At 38.5% G+C, this 18111-nt stretch overlaps 1 protein-coding gene and 1 long non-coding RNA gene across 3 annotated transcripts in view; both read left to right on the top strand.

Moving 5' to 3' along the window:
• The window catches only part of MNAT1 (MNAT1 component of CDK activating kinase), a 212854-nt gene that overhangs the window by 190012 nt on the left and 4731 nt on the right, over positions 1-18111 (top strand). Inside the window, exon 8 of one of the 2 annotated variants that reach the window (XM_082450480.1) lies at positions 14697-15515. The exons of the other annotated variant lie outside the window; for it this stretch is intronic. Within the exon in view, the coding sequence (XP_082306606.1) occupies positions 14697-14709 (13 nt within the window). The 3' untranslated portion in view covers positions 14710-15515. Of the gene's footprint in view, positions 1-14696; positions 15516-18111 lie in introns of those variants that run through there. 2 annotated transcript variants of the gene reach the window in all.
• Positions 1557-10253, top strand: LOC309655403. The gene is made up of 2 exons (XR_014260819.1): positions 1557-1630; positions 4133-10253. It is a non-coding gene; the product is annotated as an uncharacterized lncRNA (long non-coding RNA).

Below are 18111 nucleotides of genomic sequence, written 5' to 3'. Positions count from 1 at the left end.
GCGTTTTAATTATATTGTTTCAGTATATGACATTTACATACAAAGAGAATCTGATTTTGGTAATTCATCATGACTTCCCAATTATAAAATTTGGTGGGTTATCTTGTAGTCCTTATCTTGTTTTACCTTTCTGCTAAACTACTCTCATATTCCTCAAACTGTGTCTTTCCTTTGCTTTATCACACTACTTCCTTTTAGTTTTCTTTCTCTCTGACTTCTTCTAAATCCTTTTTGTCCATCTCTTCTTCCTCTGCTAAAGTTGTTGCTGTATAAGGTCTTTCCTTGACCTTTAGTCTCATTCACTGTTAAGTACCTACTATGTACTAGGCTCTATCCTAGGCACTTTTTTGTGTATTGTTCCTGATAATTTATAACAACTCTGAACAGCCACGTTAACTTTCCTGAGTCCACTACTAAGCGGGTAGAGAAGATATAACACCAAATGTTTGACTCTAAAGTATATATGATAATAGTTTTCAAACCTTTAAAAGAAACTGAATAGTTAAAAAAATTCTTACTAGGACCCCAAAATATAAAACAGATGAGAACAGAACTACTCTGTTAGGTTGGGGGTGACAGGTCCAGTGTGGGCATCCTCCCCTTTCTGCCCTCACTGTGCCATTAAATGCACTTACGCAGAACCCAAGGTCTCTGGGAAAACCAGTTAAAAAGGTACAGCGATTGGTACTAATTCTTAAGCCCGTATTTATTTTGTTTTAAACTTAGATTTCCAACTGGATCCTGAACATTTCTATCTTTCTACCTGCATGTCTGACATGTACTTCAGTTCCTTATGTCCCAAAATTGAGCTTATCTTCTTTGTGAAACCTGTTCTAGCTATTGTGGATTCTGTTGTGGTGAAACTTAGCCCAGCCAATCTCCTGTGCCAGAGACTTGGGAGTTGTTAAAGAGTTCTTCTTGCTTCTGTCTCACATATAATTAAGCCAGTTAAGGTCCTAAGGGTCATAGCCCCTAGAGGCGCTCATAATCATTTACTTTGCTTCCTTTTTCACTCTTTCTGTCTTCAATCTTTTTCATATAAAGATTTCTAAAATTCAGGTCAGAATGCATTACTCACCTACTAACATTTTTTATGTGTCCTGATTATCTAATTAAAAAAAAGTTCAAAGCATACAAGGCCCTTCAAATTTGACACTTAGAATACACTATGTTCTCTCAGGCATCTAGCCATTGTATATTCTTTTCTTTTACATCCCCCCTGCCTCTCTGTCTACCTGGCAAATGATTGTTGTCCCTTATGTATCAAGTTATCAAGTTATGTATGTTTTCTGCAAACACTCTCCTGACTTCTCCAGGCTTCCAGTTCTCTTATATTTAAAAAATCATCTTTCTTCACACTAGACTTTGATCTCCTTGGGAACAGAGACTGTCTTCTATCAACTAGCACAATACTGGTACATAGTTAAGTGTTCAAGATATGTTCATTGAATAAATAGATTCTTTCCAAGAAGATAAAAGTTCTTAAGCTATCTGGGTGTCCCCTGGTGTATCTGTCCCTGTCCACCCCCCTGCCCCCGCCAATTCATCTGTTCACAAAGTATTTATTGAATTGATATTATGTACCCAAGCTTTAGGCACTAGGATACAGAGATAAGCAAGAATGTCATTAGTGTTAAATCCACCTAGGTTTCTAACCAGAAACCTGGGCATCATCCTAGTCCAGTTGTTCCTAAGTGTGTTGCCCAGATTAGCATCATCTGGGAATTTGGAGGTGGGGTGGGACCCAGCAATCTTTTTTTTTTTTTAATAAGGAGTCCATTTTCTTAATATAGTTATCAAATATAGGATATCCCAAAATTTTAAGCTTTAATAACTTTAGTGGAATAAATGCTACAAGCATATAAAAAGCATCATTGTCATTTTAATTTCTTTTACCTTAACTTTGTGATTTTTTTAATATAAATTTATTTATTTTATTTATTTATTTTTGGCTGCATTGGGTCTTCATTGCTGTGCGTGGGCTTTCTCTAGTTGCGGTGAGCGGGGGCCACTCTTTATTGCGGTGCACGTGCTTCTCATTGCAGTGGCTTCTCTTTGTTGCGGAGCATGGGCTCTAGGCACACGGGCTTAGTAGTTGTGGCTTGCGGGCTCTAGAGCGCAGGCTCAATAGTTGTGGCACGTGGGCTTAGTTGCTCTGTGGCATGTGGGATCTTCCCGGACCAGGGCTTGAACCTGTGTCCCCTGCATTGGCTGGCGGATTCTTAACCACTACGCCACCAGGGAAGCCCTGTGATTCTTTTTTTTTAATTGAAGTGTAATTGACCTACAACATTATGTTAGTTCCTGGTGTACAACATAGTGATTTGATATTTCTATACATTACAAAATGATCACCATGATAAGTCTTGTTACCATCTATGACCATGCAAAGATATTACATTATTATTGACTATATTCTCTACGTTGAACATTTCTTACCCGTGACTTGTTTATTTTTTAACTGGAAATGTGTACTTCTTAATCTCCCTCACCTATTTCCTCATCCCCTCACCCCTCTCCCCTCTGGCAACCACCTGTTTGTTCTCTGTATATAGAACTCTGTTGTCTGTTTCTGTTCTGTTTTATTAGTTCATTTGTTTTGTTTTTTTAGGTTCTACATATAAGTGAAATCGTATGGTACTTGTCTTTCTCTGCCTGACTTATTTCACTTAGCATATTACCATCTAGGCCCATTCATGTTGTCGCAAATGGTAAGATTTCTTTCTTTTTTTTATGATTCCACACACACACCCCCCACATCTTTTTAATCCATTAATCTATTGATAGGCACTTAGGTTGCTTCCATTATCTTGGCTCCTGTAAATATGCAATTGCATATTGTTCCTATGCAGTGAACATAGGGGTGTATATGTCTTTTCAAATTAGTGTTTTTATTTTCTGTGGATAAATACCCAGGAGTGGAATTGCTGGATTGTATGATAGTTCTAGTTTTAATTTTTTGAGGAACCTCCATACTGTTTTCCATAGTGGCTGTACCAATTTACATTCCCACCAACAGTGCAAGAGGGTTCCCTTTTCTCCACATTCTCGCCAACACTTGATATTTGTTGTCTTTTTGATAATAACCTTTCTGAGTGGTGTGAGGTGATATCTCATTGTGGTTTTGATTTGCATTTCCTTGATCATTAGTGATGCTGAAGTACTTTTTGTGTGGCTGTTAGCCATCTGTATGTCTTCCTTGGAAAAATGTCTATTCAAGTCCTCTGCCCATTTTTAATGGGGATGTTTGTTTTTTTGATGTTGAGTTATATGACTTATTTGTATATTTTAGATATTAACCCCTTATTGGATTTATTGTTTACAAATATCTTCTCCCATTCAGTAGACAGCCTTTTCTTTTTGTTGGTAGTTTCCTTCTCTGTGCAAAAAGTTTTTAGTTTGATATAGTCCCATTTGTTTATTTTTGCTTTTATTTCCCTTGCCTGAGGAGACATACCCAAAAAAAAAAATGTTTTCTTCTAGGAGTTTTATGGTTTCAGATCTTACATTTGAGCCTTTAATCCATTTTGAGTTTATTTTTGAATATGGTGTGAGAAAGTAGTCCAGTTTGATTCTTTTGCATGTAGCTGTCTAGTTTCCCCAATACCATTTATTGAAGAGGCTGTCTTTTCCCCATTGTATATTCTTGCCTCCTTTGTCATAGATTAATTACCCATATAAGTGTGGGTTCATTTGTGGACTTTCTGTTCTGTTCCATTTACCTATGTGTCTGTTTTTGTACCAGTACCATACTTTTTTTTTTTTTTTTTTGATGACAGTAGCTTTGTAGTATAGTTTGAAATCAGGGAATGTGATACGTCCAGCTTTGTTCTTCTTTCTCAAGATTGTTTTGGCTATTTGGGGTGTTTTGTGTTTTCAGTTTTGTTTATCTTTTCAGAGAACCAGCTTGAAGTTTCATTGATCTTTTCTGTTGCTTTCTTAGTCTCTATTTTATTTATCTCCACTCTGATATTCATTATTTCTTTCCTTCTACTAACTTTGGATTTTGTTTGTTCTTTTTCTAGTTTCTTTAGTTGTAAGGTTAGATTGTTTGAGATTTTTCTTGTTTCCTGAGGTAGGCTTATATTGCTATAAATTTCCTTCTTAGAACTGCTTTTGCTGCATCCCATAGATTTTGGATTGTTGTGTTTCCATTTTCTTTTGTCTTCTGGTATTTTAAATTTTTCTCTTTGATTTCTTCAATGACACACTGGTTGTTTAGCATATTGTTTAGCCTCCACATCTTTCTTTTTGCAGTCTTGTTCTTGTAGTTGATTTCTAGTCTCATACTGTTGTGGTTGGGAAAGATGCATTATATAATTTAAGTCTTCTTAAATGTAGTGAGACTTGTTTTATGGCCATCATGTGATCTATCCTGGAGAATATTTCATGTGCACTTGAAAAGAACGTGTATTCTGCTTTTGAATGGAATGTTACATAAATATAAAGTCCTTCTTGTATAATGTGTTATTTAAGGCCAGTGTTTCCTTATCAATTTTCTGTCTGGATGATCTGTCCATTGATGTTAATGGGGTGTTGAAGTCCTCTACTATTATTGTGTTACCATCAATTTCTCCCTTTATGTTTGTTAATATTTGCTTTATGTATTTAGGTGTTCCTATTTTGGGTGTATATATATTTACAACTGTTATATATTCTGGCTGGATCTATCCCTTTATCACTATGTAATGTCATTCTTTGTCTCTTGTTATAGTCTTTGTACTAAAGTCTATTTTGTCTCATATAAGTATTGTTACACACATACACGCACACACATACATATATATGAATGATTATTTTAAGTTGATGATCTTTTAAGTTCCAACACATCCTAACAACCCTGTATTTTTACTCCCCTGCCTTTAATATTTTTGACATCATAATTTTACATCTGTTTGTTTTGTATATCCCTTAGCTACTTATTGTGGATATAGGTGATTTTACTACCTATCATTTAACCTTCCTACTAGCTTTATACATGGTTGATCTACTACCTTTACTGTTTTTTTGCTTTTATTGATGAGATTTTTTGGGGTAATTTTCAGAGGTTTTCTCTTATTCTTTCAATTGAAAAAAATTCCTCTGCTTTCTCATTTTGCTTAACTTTCTCTGTCTCTGAAATTAGGTGAAACAGTTACCTGTTGTATTGTTGAAGGGGTGTCCTTGTATGGAAGCATCCCTATATAGTCTGTATGTACCCAGTGACTTTGGTAGGAGAGCTGGATCTGACGTGAGCACAAGTTATGTCTTTCCCTAGGGTAGGAGGTGGGGCTGGAAATGGAGGGGCTAGAGTGGAGCCAAGTGTGAGTTGGGGCTTCCCCTCTGCTCAGTAGCCAACACCACCCCCTATTGGGGGGCAGGGTCAGTTCCCATATTGCTGGAGCAGAAGCTTTAAGGATTGGGTCTGAGCTGGCTCCATTTCCTCTAAGTGTGTGCTCTCCCCATCCCAGCACTGGCACCCTTGCCCCACAGGCTGAGCGGTACTGGAACAAGAGGGGCCAGTACAGGAGCTCAGTGTGGGTCTGGATGCGGGCTGTGGTGGTCCTGGCCACAGTCAGAGCGTGTGACCGCTTTTGATGTGCTGCCTCAATAAGCATCAGTTATGACTGCCCTTGCCCCATTCAGTTGCTGTCCTGGGTCCAAGCTGCCTTTGTGTCCTGCACAACTGAGCACTCCCCTTGGTTGCTACAGCCCTTGCCCTAGTGTGGAGCTACACTGCAGAGTAGGTAGGGCGGTGTGGATGCTCAGTGTGGGTATAGGCACTTAGCATGCATCTGGGTGCAGCTGTGACAGTCCCTGCTGGAGGCAGAGCCCAAGACCACTTTTGATTCACTTCCTTTTTATAAGCCCAGTAATGGCCTAACCCTCACCCTGTTCAGATGCCTCCCTGGCCCCAGGCTGGCACAGTCCTTCACAACTGAGCACTACCCTTGGCTGAGGCAGCCCTCACCCTAATGTGGAGTTGTGTTGTGAAGCAAGCAGCGCCTGAGCGGGCACTTGGCTCAGGTTGGGACTCATGCCAGGCTGGCTGTGGGAAATGGACCAGAGTCCAGTGCAGTTTCAATTTGCTTTCTCTGCCTTGTTTCAAGAGTAAGCACATATTCATGCTTTTCCTGCAAAGAATCTATGTTTCTTACAGCCCTCCTGTTGGTCCCAGCTGGGTATTTCTACCCAGCTAAGTGGACTCGTCTTTCCAGTGTTGGACCCTAGGGCTGAAGCACTCAATATATGGCTCAACCCTCTGTATCTCCCTGTAAGGGCACAGGTCCCAACCTGATTGCTTCTCTTCCCTTCCTTCCTGATTCTGTGTACATCTTTCTTACAGCTTTGGTTGTACAAGAGTCTTTCTGTCAGTCTTCAGTTAGTTTTCAGTGTGAATTGCTGCACATGGAGATCTCTTCATGAGGGGTGGTGAGTTCCATGTCCTCCTACTCCAACATCTTGATCTCAGTGTGCTCCTTTTGTAATTTTTATATTTCTAATTGTGGTTTTTTCCCCTTAGAAGAATCCCTTTTAACATTTCTTATAAAGCTAGTTTACAAGCTGAGCTCTTTTGCTTTTTTGGTGTCTGTAAAACTCTATTTTTCCTTAAAATCTGAATATAGCCTTGCCAATTAGAGTATTGCTGATTGTAGACTTTTTCCCTTTTATCACTTAGAATGTATTTTGCCACTCCCTCTGGACTGCAAAGTTTTTGCTGAAACGTCAGCTGGTAGCCTTATGGTAGGTCCCTTGTATGTAAATAGTTCCTTTTCTGCTGCTGCTTTAATATTCTCTCTTGATCTTTATCTTTTGCCATTTTAATTACAGTGTGTCTTGGACCTCTTTGGTTTAAACTTGTTTGGGACTCTCTGTGCTTCCTGGACTTGGATGTCTGTTTCCTTTCCCAGGGTTGGAAAGTTTCAGCTATTATTTCTACAATAAATTCTCTGCTCCTTCCTCTTCTCCTTCTTGGGCTCCTATATATAGTATGCTTAGTATGCTTGATGTAGTCCTAGTTTTCTCTTAAAGTGTCCTCGTTATTTATTCTTTTTTCTGTTCTGCATGTGTGATTTCTACTACTCATTCTTCCAGTTCACTGATCCATTCCTCTTTATTATTTAATCTGCTGTTGATTCCTTCTAGTGTGTTTTTTATTTTAGTTACTATATTCTTCAGCTCTGTTCGATCCTTCTTTATATTTTCTAGTTCTTTGTTAGACTTCTCACTGTTTTCATCCATTTTTCTCCTCAGTTTATTGAGCACCTTTATGATCGTTACCCGGAACTCTTTATTGGGTAGATCGCTTTCCTCCACTCTGCATACATAGTTCTTCTGAGGTTTTATCTTGTTCCTTCTTTTGGAACATATTCTTCTGTTGTCTCATTTTGTCTAATTCTCTGTTTTTATTTCTGTGTATTAGGTAGGTTGGTTATGTTTCCCGATCTTGGAGAAGTGGTCTTTTGTAGGTGATGTCCTGTGTCAGCAGCACACTACTCTCTGGTTACCAGAGCTATATGCTCTAGGGCTTCCCCCATATGTAGGGTGTGCAGGTTCTTCTGTTGAGGAGGGGTTGACTACTGTGGGTGCACTGGTAGACACTGTGGGTGCACTTCTGCCCTCTGCCTGGTTGGCTGCCAGGCCCTGCCTTGTGTGGAGGCTGCTAGTTGCTGGTGAGTGTGGCCGTGTCCTCACACAGCTGGCTGTGGTGCCTTGGGGGTACTAGGGCTTTGCTAGCCAGGTCCTCAGGTGCCTGTCTGCAGGGCCCTGGGAGGTCCTGCAGCCGGTGCCCACCTGCTGGTGGGCAGGGCTGTGTCTTGGCATGGTTGGTGAGCTTTATTTGTTAATGAGCAGTGAGATAAGATGATTTCTAATGTTCCTTTCCAGTTTTAGGATTCTGTGTTACTTCCCTTACTGTACTGTCTATGCTTTCTTTACCCACTATTCCTCTCATGTATTTTATAAAACATTTAAAATTCATTTTCAGTAACCACATGTAGGGTTTATTTTAAGTGTATCTTTAAAGGATGGGGTTGTATCCCCTTGGTATTTATTTTATATCATTTCAAATAAAATTATCCTATCTTTAGTTCCATAAAACATTAGTTTTTACAAATGGAGGCCCAATTAGTAACAAAAAAATCATGAATAATCTTAGTTTGTATTTTGCTTTTTTTTTTTTTTTTTTTTGGCAGTGCTGCATGACATGTGGGATCTTAGTTCCCTGACCAGGGATCGAACCCATGCTCCCTGCAGTGGAAGCGTGGAGTCCTAACCACTGGACCTTCAGGGAAATCCCTGTATTTTGCTTCTTTTTTACTTTTGCTGACTCATTGAGGCAGGTCCACCTCAAAGCATGATCCTAGAGATAAGCATATTATCTGGCTTGTTTTATGAACTTTGGAACAACAAGTAAAAATAATTTTTCTCCCAAAAGGTAGAATTCAAGAAAACAATAGGGCTTTTTTCTTTCTTTAATCTTTTAAAGTAATGAAATAAGAAATCTAGGTGTTTAAGAAGAAGTTCTACAGTGTATTAAAGCAGGTTCTGTAAAATTAAACTTTAAAAACTTATTTTCAAAATAAGTCATATGTAACTGATTAAAATGTGTTTTTATTTAAAATATACCAGCATGTGCAAAGGCATAACGCATTGCTAAAAAATGTAGTCTGGAAACAAATCAGAATACTGAAAATAAGGCTATAATTTTTTAAATAAGAGGAAAATATTTTCTTTACACATGAAGTTTTTGGTCCAAATGGTATTTAACCCACTGACTGATTGGTCTATTAAGGCATTCTATTCCAGAAAAACTTCATTTTTGGTAAAAATTGATTGCATTAGCACATTACTTATGATAATGGGCATAGATTTTTTTTTCCCAAAGTGATGCTGTGGTTTTGCTTTTGGAAGAGAGTACAAGTTTTCTGTGGGCTTAAGTATTAAAAATGCTTCTTAAAAACTTGAAATTGTTATGCATTAAACCAGAACTCTTGGAGCTTTTTCAGATTTTACTGCTTATAGTCACTGCTCCCTTGAGTAGATATTTTATGAACCTGTTTTTACTTGCTGGAAAATAGAATTTTCCATAATTAAGGAAAAACATCAGTTATTTTATCCACTTGACTTTGTCTCTGCTTGTTATTGTTTGCTTTAGAGATTTATCTAAGTTATCGACATGATTCAGATTCCAGTGTATGAAATAGAGCTTTTGAGAAGGTGCTTTGAGTGGAAAAATAAATATCTTACAAGATATCTAGCTTTGGGTGTGTCTACTTCTGTTTGAATTTCTGGTTTTTCTTTGCATTTATAGCTATACTCCATTATAGTATATATCTTTGAGTATAAAATTGGTTAACACATTGAGAGTTCAATTTATGAGACAGAGCATGATAAAATCTCAAAACAATTTTCAAATACACCTATTTACGAAAATACGAATATTTTTATGTTAAATAATGTCATTTTACACTCTACATATTTATACATTATGCCCATCTCTGTCATTATTGTAGACATCTTCTAATTTCCAGGAAATCTTCCTGTCTTCCTCAGTGACTGATGTACACAGCCTGTCTTCCATTCAGTCCTCTGCCATCTTCCTCCATAGCTCATAATTTGTGGTGATAACTCTTTTCATGTCCTGTATATTTTTGACATCTATTTTCATGGCCATTCTTTAGATCCTTAACTTAACAAGCGTTGATTTAGTTTAAAAAATTCTATACCCTCTACTTACAAATTAGGATTTTTTTTTTTAAGCAATGGCTGTTTAGTGAGTAGATATTTATCTTGCTATCAAGAAACTTATCTAACAGGGAATATATAACATTTATAAAAAGCCATGATACTTACCAGAGACGTAAAGTGCATGCAAAGTCAGAGGAGGAAGAAGTAATTCTGCCTGGGCAATCCAGAGGAAGTGGCATCCAAAAATGTTGTTAAATATTTTAAACATAGAGAAGTACAGAGAATAATCTAATAAAGAAATATAATTCTGCCACCCGGAATTAACAAATGTTATTTTTCAGAGGTCTAAAGGTAACATCTTTCTTCCTTTTGAACAAAACAAAGGCTTTAGAATGTTTTAACCTTAGACTTCCCCTTCTTTTGATACCATTTTGTGGTGGTGGTGGTAGTGTTTTTGGCTCATCTTTGCTCCTTGTATCCTGTTCTTCCCATTGGGATTTAATTTCCACCTTGCTGCAGTATCTCCTTTAGTGCTTCTTTCACATTTTCCATCTTTTTAAGCCCTGCTAAATCCTTTGTGTTTTCCACACGTGTCTTCCAATTTACTCATTTTCTCTCTGTCTGTGGATAATCAACTGCTTAACCTGTCCATTGATGTTTTTGTTCCAAATATTGCTGTTGGATTTTTTTTAAAGAAAATGTCTGTTTTTTTCGTATTTTTCTTGCCTTATGGCATCTATTTCTTTCTTCATCTCTTTTGACATGAAATGTACTTCTTTTAATGTTTCTTTCAGATTCTCTTATCTATGGGTCTGAGTGTTAGTCCTGCCATTGGTTGTTTGTGTCTTCTGACTCTTTTTATAAGTGAAGTTCATTTCTTCTTCTTCCTCTTTTTATTTTTTTAAATATGAACCCTTTTTAGTGGGAGTTGCTTTCCCATGAGCCTTGGATTGTGAAGGCATGCTGATGTAGAGATTCATGTTTGCTTCTGCCAAGGTCCTATTGGCTTCACTGAATCTGGAACAATTGCTATTCTTAATTTCCTGGCGGGGGAGTAGTCTTGGGTATTATGATTTCTTATGTATGATTTATTTTCTACCAATGCCCCTAGACTTTCTTGTGACTGTCCCAGGCCAGTGAACAAAATTTTCCTACAAGTTGTTTTACAAATGGGATGGACAGCATTTTGTAGCTCCAGGTTATATGCAGGGAGCCAAGCCTAGTTCCAGCTTCCTACCTCTGACAGGGCTGCAGCCTGTCTTCTGTCCCTATATGGGTGTCGAATCACTGGTCACCACTTCCCTGAACTTCAGCCTCTGCTCATGCTCTGACTATGCGTTCGTCTATTATTTCTGGCACTTGAGAGTTTTCTTGCTTTTATAGTAATCTTTTATTTATTTATTTATTTTTATATTTATTTTTGGCTGTGTTGGGTCTTCGTTTCTGTGCGAGGATCTTCTCCAGCTGCGGCAAGCGGGGGCCACTCTTCATCGCGGTGCACGGGCCTCTTCACTATCGCGGCCTCTCTTGTTGCAGAGCACAGGCTCCAGACGCACAGGCTCAGCAGTTGTGGCTCACGGGCCTAGTTGCTCCGCGGCATGTGGCATATTCCCAGACCAGGGCTCGAACCCGCGTCCCCTGCATTAGCAGGCAGACCCCCAACCACTGCACCACCAGGGAAGCCCGAGTTTTCTTGCTTTTAAACTTAGTTATTTATTTTATTTTATTTTATTTTTTTCTTATAGTATATATAACATTTCTGTGTTGCATAGGAAGCTTCTCAAGTTTCTGTTCAGAATTGAGGGGTTGACATTTGAACCGTGGCTTTGGAAGACAGGCAATAATGAGGTCATTCCAAGATAATGAAACAGCCTAAACAAAGGTATGGAGTGAGTAGTGATGAGGCTTTCATAGGGAATAACTGAAAACGTCATGGTTGACTTTGACTTAAGTTCAGGGTATGTGGAGATAATTAATGGGAAATATGTTTGGAAAGGTAGGTTGGAATCAAGTGCAATAGTCCTTGAATGGTAGTCTAAGGAATTTTGACTTCATTCTACACACAGCAGGGAGCCTATGAACGTCTGTTTGTATGAGAGCGATGCAGAGCTTTGCCCTAGGAACAGTAATTTGGTAACCATGAATAGGTTGGAATGGAGAGACCATACTGGAAATAGGGAGCTCAGTTAAGATACTATTAGCAGTAGTCCAGAAAGAGGTAATAAGGAGCTGAAATAAGGTAATAATATTGGCAATGAAGATGATGTGAGAGGTAAATAGATGTTTGTAGAGAGATACTGTGATGTAGATTTCTCATTGGTATGCAGGGGAAAGAGGATTCCAAAATGACCTTAAGAGTACATTGAAACTATTAAGAGAAATAAGAGACACAGAGGGGTAGGTTTGTAAAGGAAGATGAGTTCAGTTATGAAAATATTAAATTTATAGTGCAAGTGAGACAGTCAAGTGCAAAGGGCCACCCAAACAGAAAGAAGGGCAAAAGGGCAAAGGATAGCATTATAGGGTTTAGTAGAACAGAGGTAGTGAATGAAGGTGGTGGTGAATGAATCCATTTCAGAGATGGAGTCAAGAATTGGAGAAGAGGAAGTAAGCCGAAAAGAAAACTAGTAAATTAGGAAGCAGGTGGAAGAAGGGAAATTTGGGGAATCAAGTATCAAAGCAGTTAGGAGTATGGTCCAAATTATAGGCATTTTTATGGAAGCCATAGGCTAAGAGCATTTCACAGCTGGAGGCTGTCTCCAGATGTAGAGAGAGTGGAAGATGTTGAGGAGGACAAGGACAGAGAAAGGGTCAGTTCATAGGAGTGGGAGTTAAAACACAGGATATGAAGAATAAGAGGAAGAAACGGTGGTGAGAGTGGAAATAATGTAGCAATTTAACTTTTGAAATAAAATATTCTAGGGTGTGCATAGAATTTATGAAGTATAGATCTGCACATATATGTTTGTGAATATATAAATGTATTATATATGCTGTATATGTATGTATGTAAATTTTTCCCACTTTTAACATGTAGGTATTGGCGTCCTTGGGTTACTCTGTTACCCTGTGATAAAATATTAACAAGCAGTACTCTAATTTGTCTAATTCAAAAAAAACAAAAACGAAAGCTTCACTCGGATCTTCATAATTGGGGTATAATGAAAGGGGGAAGAGAGAGGGCAACATTATTGTTGGAGTAGATATGGGAGTAGATGAAGGTCACAGAGTTGGAAAGGAGAAGTACATGCTACTTAGTAAAAGGTAAAGGACTTTGGAAATTTGGGCTATGAAAAGCCTATTCCTTGTGAAAGCATACTTTGTATTAATAGTGTCAAAGAGAATATGTACAGGGAGATCAGCTTGGTGCTTTGTGACCACCTAGAGGGGTGGGATAGGGAGGGTGGGAGGGAGACACAAGAGGGAGGAGATATGGGGATATATGTATATGTATAGCTGATTCACTTTGTTTTAAAGCAGAAACTAACACACCATTGTAAAGCAATTATACTCTGATAAAGATGTTTAAAAAAGAGAGAGAGAGAACATGTAGTTTGTACAGGGATACTATACCTTATCAAATGTCTCTTCTGTGCCATACGCTTTACTTGTATATTTTTAAATTTAATCTTCTAAAAAATAGTATGAGGTATTATTATCTCCCTTTTATGGAAAAAAAAGCTGAAGTTTGAAAAATAAAAGAACTTTCTAAATCATAATGTTAGTAGTTGTCCAAGGAGGGATTCAAACCCAAATGTATCTGTTTCTAAAATCTTTGTCCTTTCTACTAAATCATTATGTCTTTATATATTTATGTGGTACAGGGACAAAGGGGGAAATGGTACAGGGGAGAAGACTGGGGTGGTTTATATTTAATTTAGAGTCTGTAGTCATTAGGAGACCATACCAATGCGGAGAGTTTTCCTTCTTCAAACTTAGCAGGGTGCTTACCCAACTACCATTGGATGGGGAGAGGAATTGAATTTGGTTTCTCCATCTAGGCTGTTAGCCTTAATACTAGCCCCAGAGAGCTCAGTATGTTTCATGCTAATAAAGAAATAGAAATTTGCAGCATTATCGTGGGAAAAGATTCCAGTTTATCAGGGCTTTGACTGAGGCTTCATTGACCACTTAACTGATTTCATCCATCACTTTGTTTTTGCTGCTTTAGTAGATCAGCTTTTTAACCACTGATCATTAGGCCTGTTGTTTAGATGTGTAATCTTCAAAGGGTTCTTTGCTGATAAATCTGATTTTACTAACTTTTCTCATCTTAAATTAGTTATTGACTTTGCATGGAAACCAGGAGGGAGTCTACTAAAACAGTAGAAAGAACAATATGAATGTAACATGTTTTAGTGTTAAATATACTTTAAGATGAATTATTATAATTAACATGAATTATTACAAATGGAATCAAAGTAGCTATAAGTAGTAATATTTGGTGAAATCAAGGTCAACTAGGAATGGTTCAGTGTTTCCATTAAGATTGTTGACTGGATTAATGGCAGCTGTGGTTGTGACTATCTTTTGTGCACTACTCTTTTTTTTTTTTCTTTAAACCTGACTTGAGAACCTGCACGAGGAACTACTTTATTTTATTTATTTATTTATTTATTATTTATTTATTTATGGCTGTGTTGGGTCTTCTTTTCCGTGCGTGGGCTTTCTCTAGTTGAGGCAAGTGGGGGCCACTCTTCATCGCGGTGCGCGGGCCTCTCACTATCGCGGCCTCTCTTGTTGCACAGCGCAGGCTTCAGACGTGCAGGCTCAGCAGTTGTGGCTCACGGGCCTAGTTGCTCCGTGGCATGTGGGATCCTCCCAGACCAGGGCTCAAACCCGTGTCCCATGCATTGGCAGGCGGATTCTCGACCACTGCGCCACCAGGGAAGCCCTGCACTACTCTTTTTAATGAAATATTTCATACATAGAAAATATATAGTATATATACTTTATAAAGAGTAATAATAAAACAGTTGCTAAATTGTTTCCATTCTTATTGCTTCTCCCTCCTCTACTCCTTCAAGTCCTGTATTTTGAATTCTACGTATTAACTTATGAGATGGAGCATAACCAATGCTGTTGAAACTACCTGTGTGCATTTCTCTTACCCCTGCTGTGGTTCCACCTAACATCAGAGATTCACTCACCCTGAATATGGTGATTATCATTTCCTTGCTTTTCTTTACAGTTTGGTCATATATATATACATATTCTGTATTTAGTTTTGCATGTTTAGAACTTTATATAAATGGACCATGCTCTGCATATTTTCTGTAACTTGTTTGTAGTTTTTGTTTTCTCAGCATTGTTTGTGAGATTCCCCAATGTTGATACATGCATGCATGTAGCTGTAGCTCCTTTGTTTTTACTGCTGTATAATATTATACTGTATTAGTAATAATAATTTGTCCATTCTCCTGTCAATGGACACTTGGGTTGTTTCTTTTGTTCTTTTGCTGTAAGAAACACTACTGCTATAAGTATTGGGTTGGCCAAAAAGTTCGTTCAGGTTTTTCCATAACATGTTACAGAAAACTCGAACGAACTTTTTGGCCCACCCAATACTAGGAATAGGCCCCTTGGAGCCCCTTGATGGAGAAATCTAATAGGTTTTCTGTCCCTGTCTGCTATTATTATCTCCCTAAAATTACAAGAAGGGGAGAGGCACAAGTAGCAGGTTCTAACTCTTTTCCAAGTGGCTTATACCTCCCTTGCATCTATCTCCTGTGCAAGTCGAGGGGAAGAGAGTATATCAGATATTGGCAGGGGACAGCAGCATTTACCATACCTGAATACACCCTTCACTTTAAAATATCTTAACTTCCGTGTTAGGATTGTCCTGAGAAACAGAACCATTGGGAGAAATAGAGGAAGGGAGGGAGGAAGGGAAGGAAGGAAGGGAGAAATGGAGGAAAGGAGGGAAGGGAGGAAGGGAAGGAAGGAAAGGGGGGGAGGGAGGGAGGGAGGAAGGGAAGGAAGGAACGAAAGGGAGGGAGGGAGGGAGGAAGGCAAGGAAGGGAGGGGAGGGAGGGAGGGAAGGGGGGAGCGAGGGAGGAAGGAAGGGAAGGGGGAAGGGAGGGAGGGAGGAAGGAAGGAAGGAAGAGAAGGGGGAGGATGGAAGGAAGGAAGGAAATTATAAGGTATTGGCTCACGCAGTTATGGAGGCTGAAAAGTCCCATGATCTGCTGTCTACAAGCTGGAGAGCTGGGAAAACCGGTGCTGCATTTCAAAGGCCTGAAACAGAACCAATGGTGTAGATGCTAGTCCAAGTCTAGATGCCAGTCTGGAGCACCAAGGACAAGAGAAGATCAGTGTTCCAGCTTAAAGAGTCAGGCAGAGTGAATTAAAGTTTCCTCCACCTTTTTGTTAATCTCAGGTCTCAACAGATTAGATAATACCCACCCACACTGGGGAAGGCCATCTGCTTTACTTAGTTCGTCAATTCAAATGCTAATCTCTTCCAGAAACACCCTCACAGACACTCAGACGCACACACAGAGTAATGATAAACCAGATATCTGGGTGTCGTGTGGCTTATTCAACATAATTTTATGTTGATGCATAAAATTAACCACCACAGCTTCTTTTGTCATACGATTATACACTGTAGTTCTCTAGGTCTCTGCCTCAGTCCTTTCTCTCTTCTCATTCTGTCTCCCCTCCCTAAATATTAAGCATCTACTCTTATGGTTTCAAATACCATCTAAATACTGATAACTCCCAAATTATGTTCATTCCATAATTTTATTCTTAGCACTTGGTGCATATATCCAGCTACCATTCTGCATCTCAACTCATGTATTTCTTATATAAGCGCTTCAGACTCAAGTCCAAAATTAAACTCATGATCTTTCCCTTTTCTCTTGTCCCACCCCAATTTGCTTCTCCTCCTCCAGTTTTCCATTATCTCTGTGAGGGCATCTTTTCTGTTATACCTGACTAGGTAGCTGGAAGTTGAGCTTGACAATACTTTCTCCTTCCCTTCCCCTTCCCCCATATTCAGTTGGTCCTTAACTATCTCTTGAACTAGTACTTTATTTCCACTGCCACCACCCTAATCCAGGAACCATTGTCTCAAGCCTGGAATAGAGAAACATTCTCATACGGAGTGTCTCTATAATCAACTTCTGCTTCTCTAATCCACTGTGAAGCCAAACTAGCCTATTTAAATTACCAGGTTCCTGACAAATTTTTAGTGGCTTCCAATTTCCCTTTGAATAAAATTTGCAGTTCTTAACATTCCTATAAGGCCTTCTTTTGGATACTTTCTGCCTGCATCACTAGCCTCATCCTGAGCTGGAGTGACCTTTTTCCTGTATTCTCAGTATGCGCTGTGGCTCCTTACTGCTTTACCTAAGTTCTTCCCTTTGCTAGACCATTGCTCTACTCCTCTTGCCTTGCTAACTCTTCCTCATCCTTTGGATCTAAGCTTAACTGTCATTTCCTTAGGAAGGCCTTTTCTAAACTTGTTCATGTTGGTTTCCCTTTTTATCCACACCCATAGAGCCCTGACTTTCTCTTTCATGATATTTATTAACATCCTTTTTTTTTTTTTCCCCCTACTGAATTACAAGTTCCATGAGAGCATGGAGTCTTTGCTGTCTGTTTTATTCTGAGAGTTGCTTCAATACCTGGCAAATAGTAGATACTGAGTAATTTTTTTTTTTTTGAAAAATGAATGAGCTGCATACATATGAATTTTTGCATTTTACCTGTCCCACACTTGGGGAAAAATTACTCATTCTTCCTTTATAAAGATGTGATGAAACTTCCGGCATACATCTGTTACTAGCATGGAATTCATAGTAGAACATTACATTAGACAAACCAGAATGGGCTATGTCGTCTATGTGTTCAGTAATTCACACTCAAATCAAGAAAGTATTCCTTTCACTATGTAGTTACATTAACTTTCAGTAATAGCTATCTTGACCTAAAATTCCTGGTGTGTTCTTTGATAGTAATAAATTGTACAGTTTGCTTCAGTTATAATTCAGAAAGACTTATCTGAGCAATCTGTAATTATCTATCTGTAATTGGCGCAGTGTGGCTTTTAATATCCAAATCTGAGCTTTGTTGTTCAGATGGTCTAAATGTCTGGAATAATTGGTCACTTGATTCCCAATTATGTTAGTGTAAATCTGAAATCAGCTTTAATAAGTAGTTTATTCAAGTTGCTGGCTAGATAATAAAGTGAAGAGTAGCATCATGACTGTTTGTGGAATTTGTTATATTTTTGGTTGGAGTTCATGAAGCCATGTATTTTTATGACCAAACCGCCCTAAGAATTATGGACAGTAATTCTGACTTGTAACGCTTTCCTCATTTATGTTAGAATATATGGTTATCAATTTCTCTATGTAGACAGTTTATCTGTTATTCTGACATTGTGATTGGATTAGGACACCTGAGCACTAACCTCAGTTTTTAGAATGTTTC

Source organism: Balaenoptera physalus (genome assembly GCF_965194825.1).
Source record: "Balaenoptera physalus genome assembly, chromosome: 2".
NCBI classification, from domain to species: Eukaryota; Metazoa; Chordata; class Mammalia; order Artiodactyla; family Balaenopteridae; genus Balaenoptera; species Balaenoptera physalus.
This window is presented reverse-complemented; position numbering and strand designations above follow the sequence as displayed.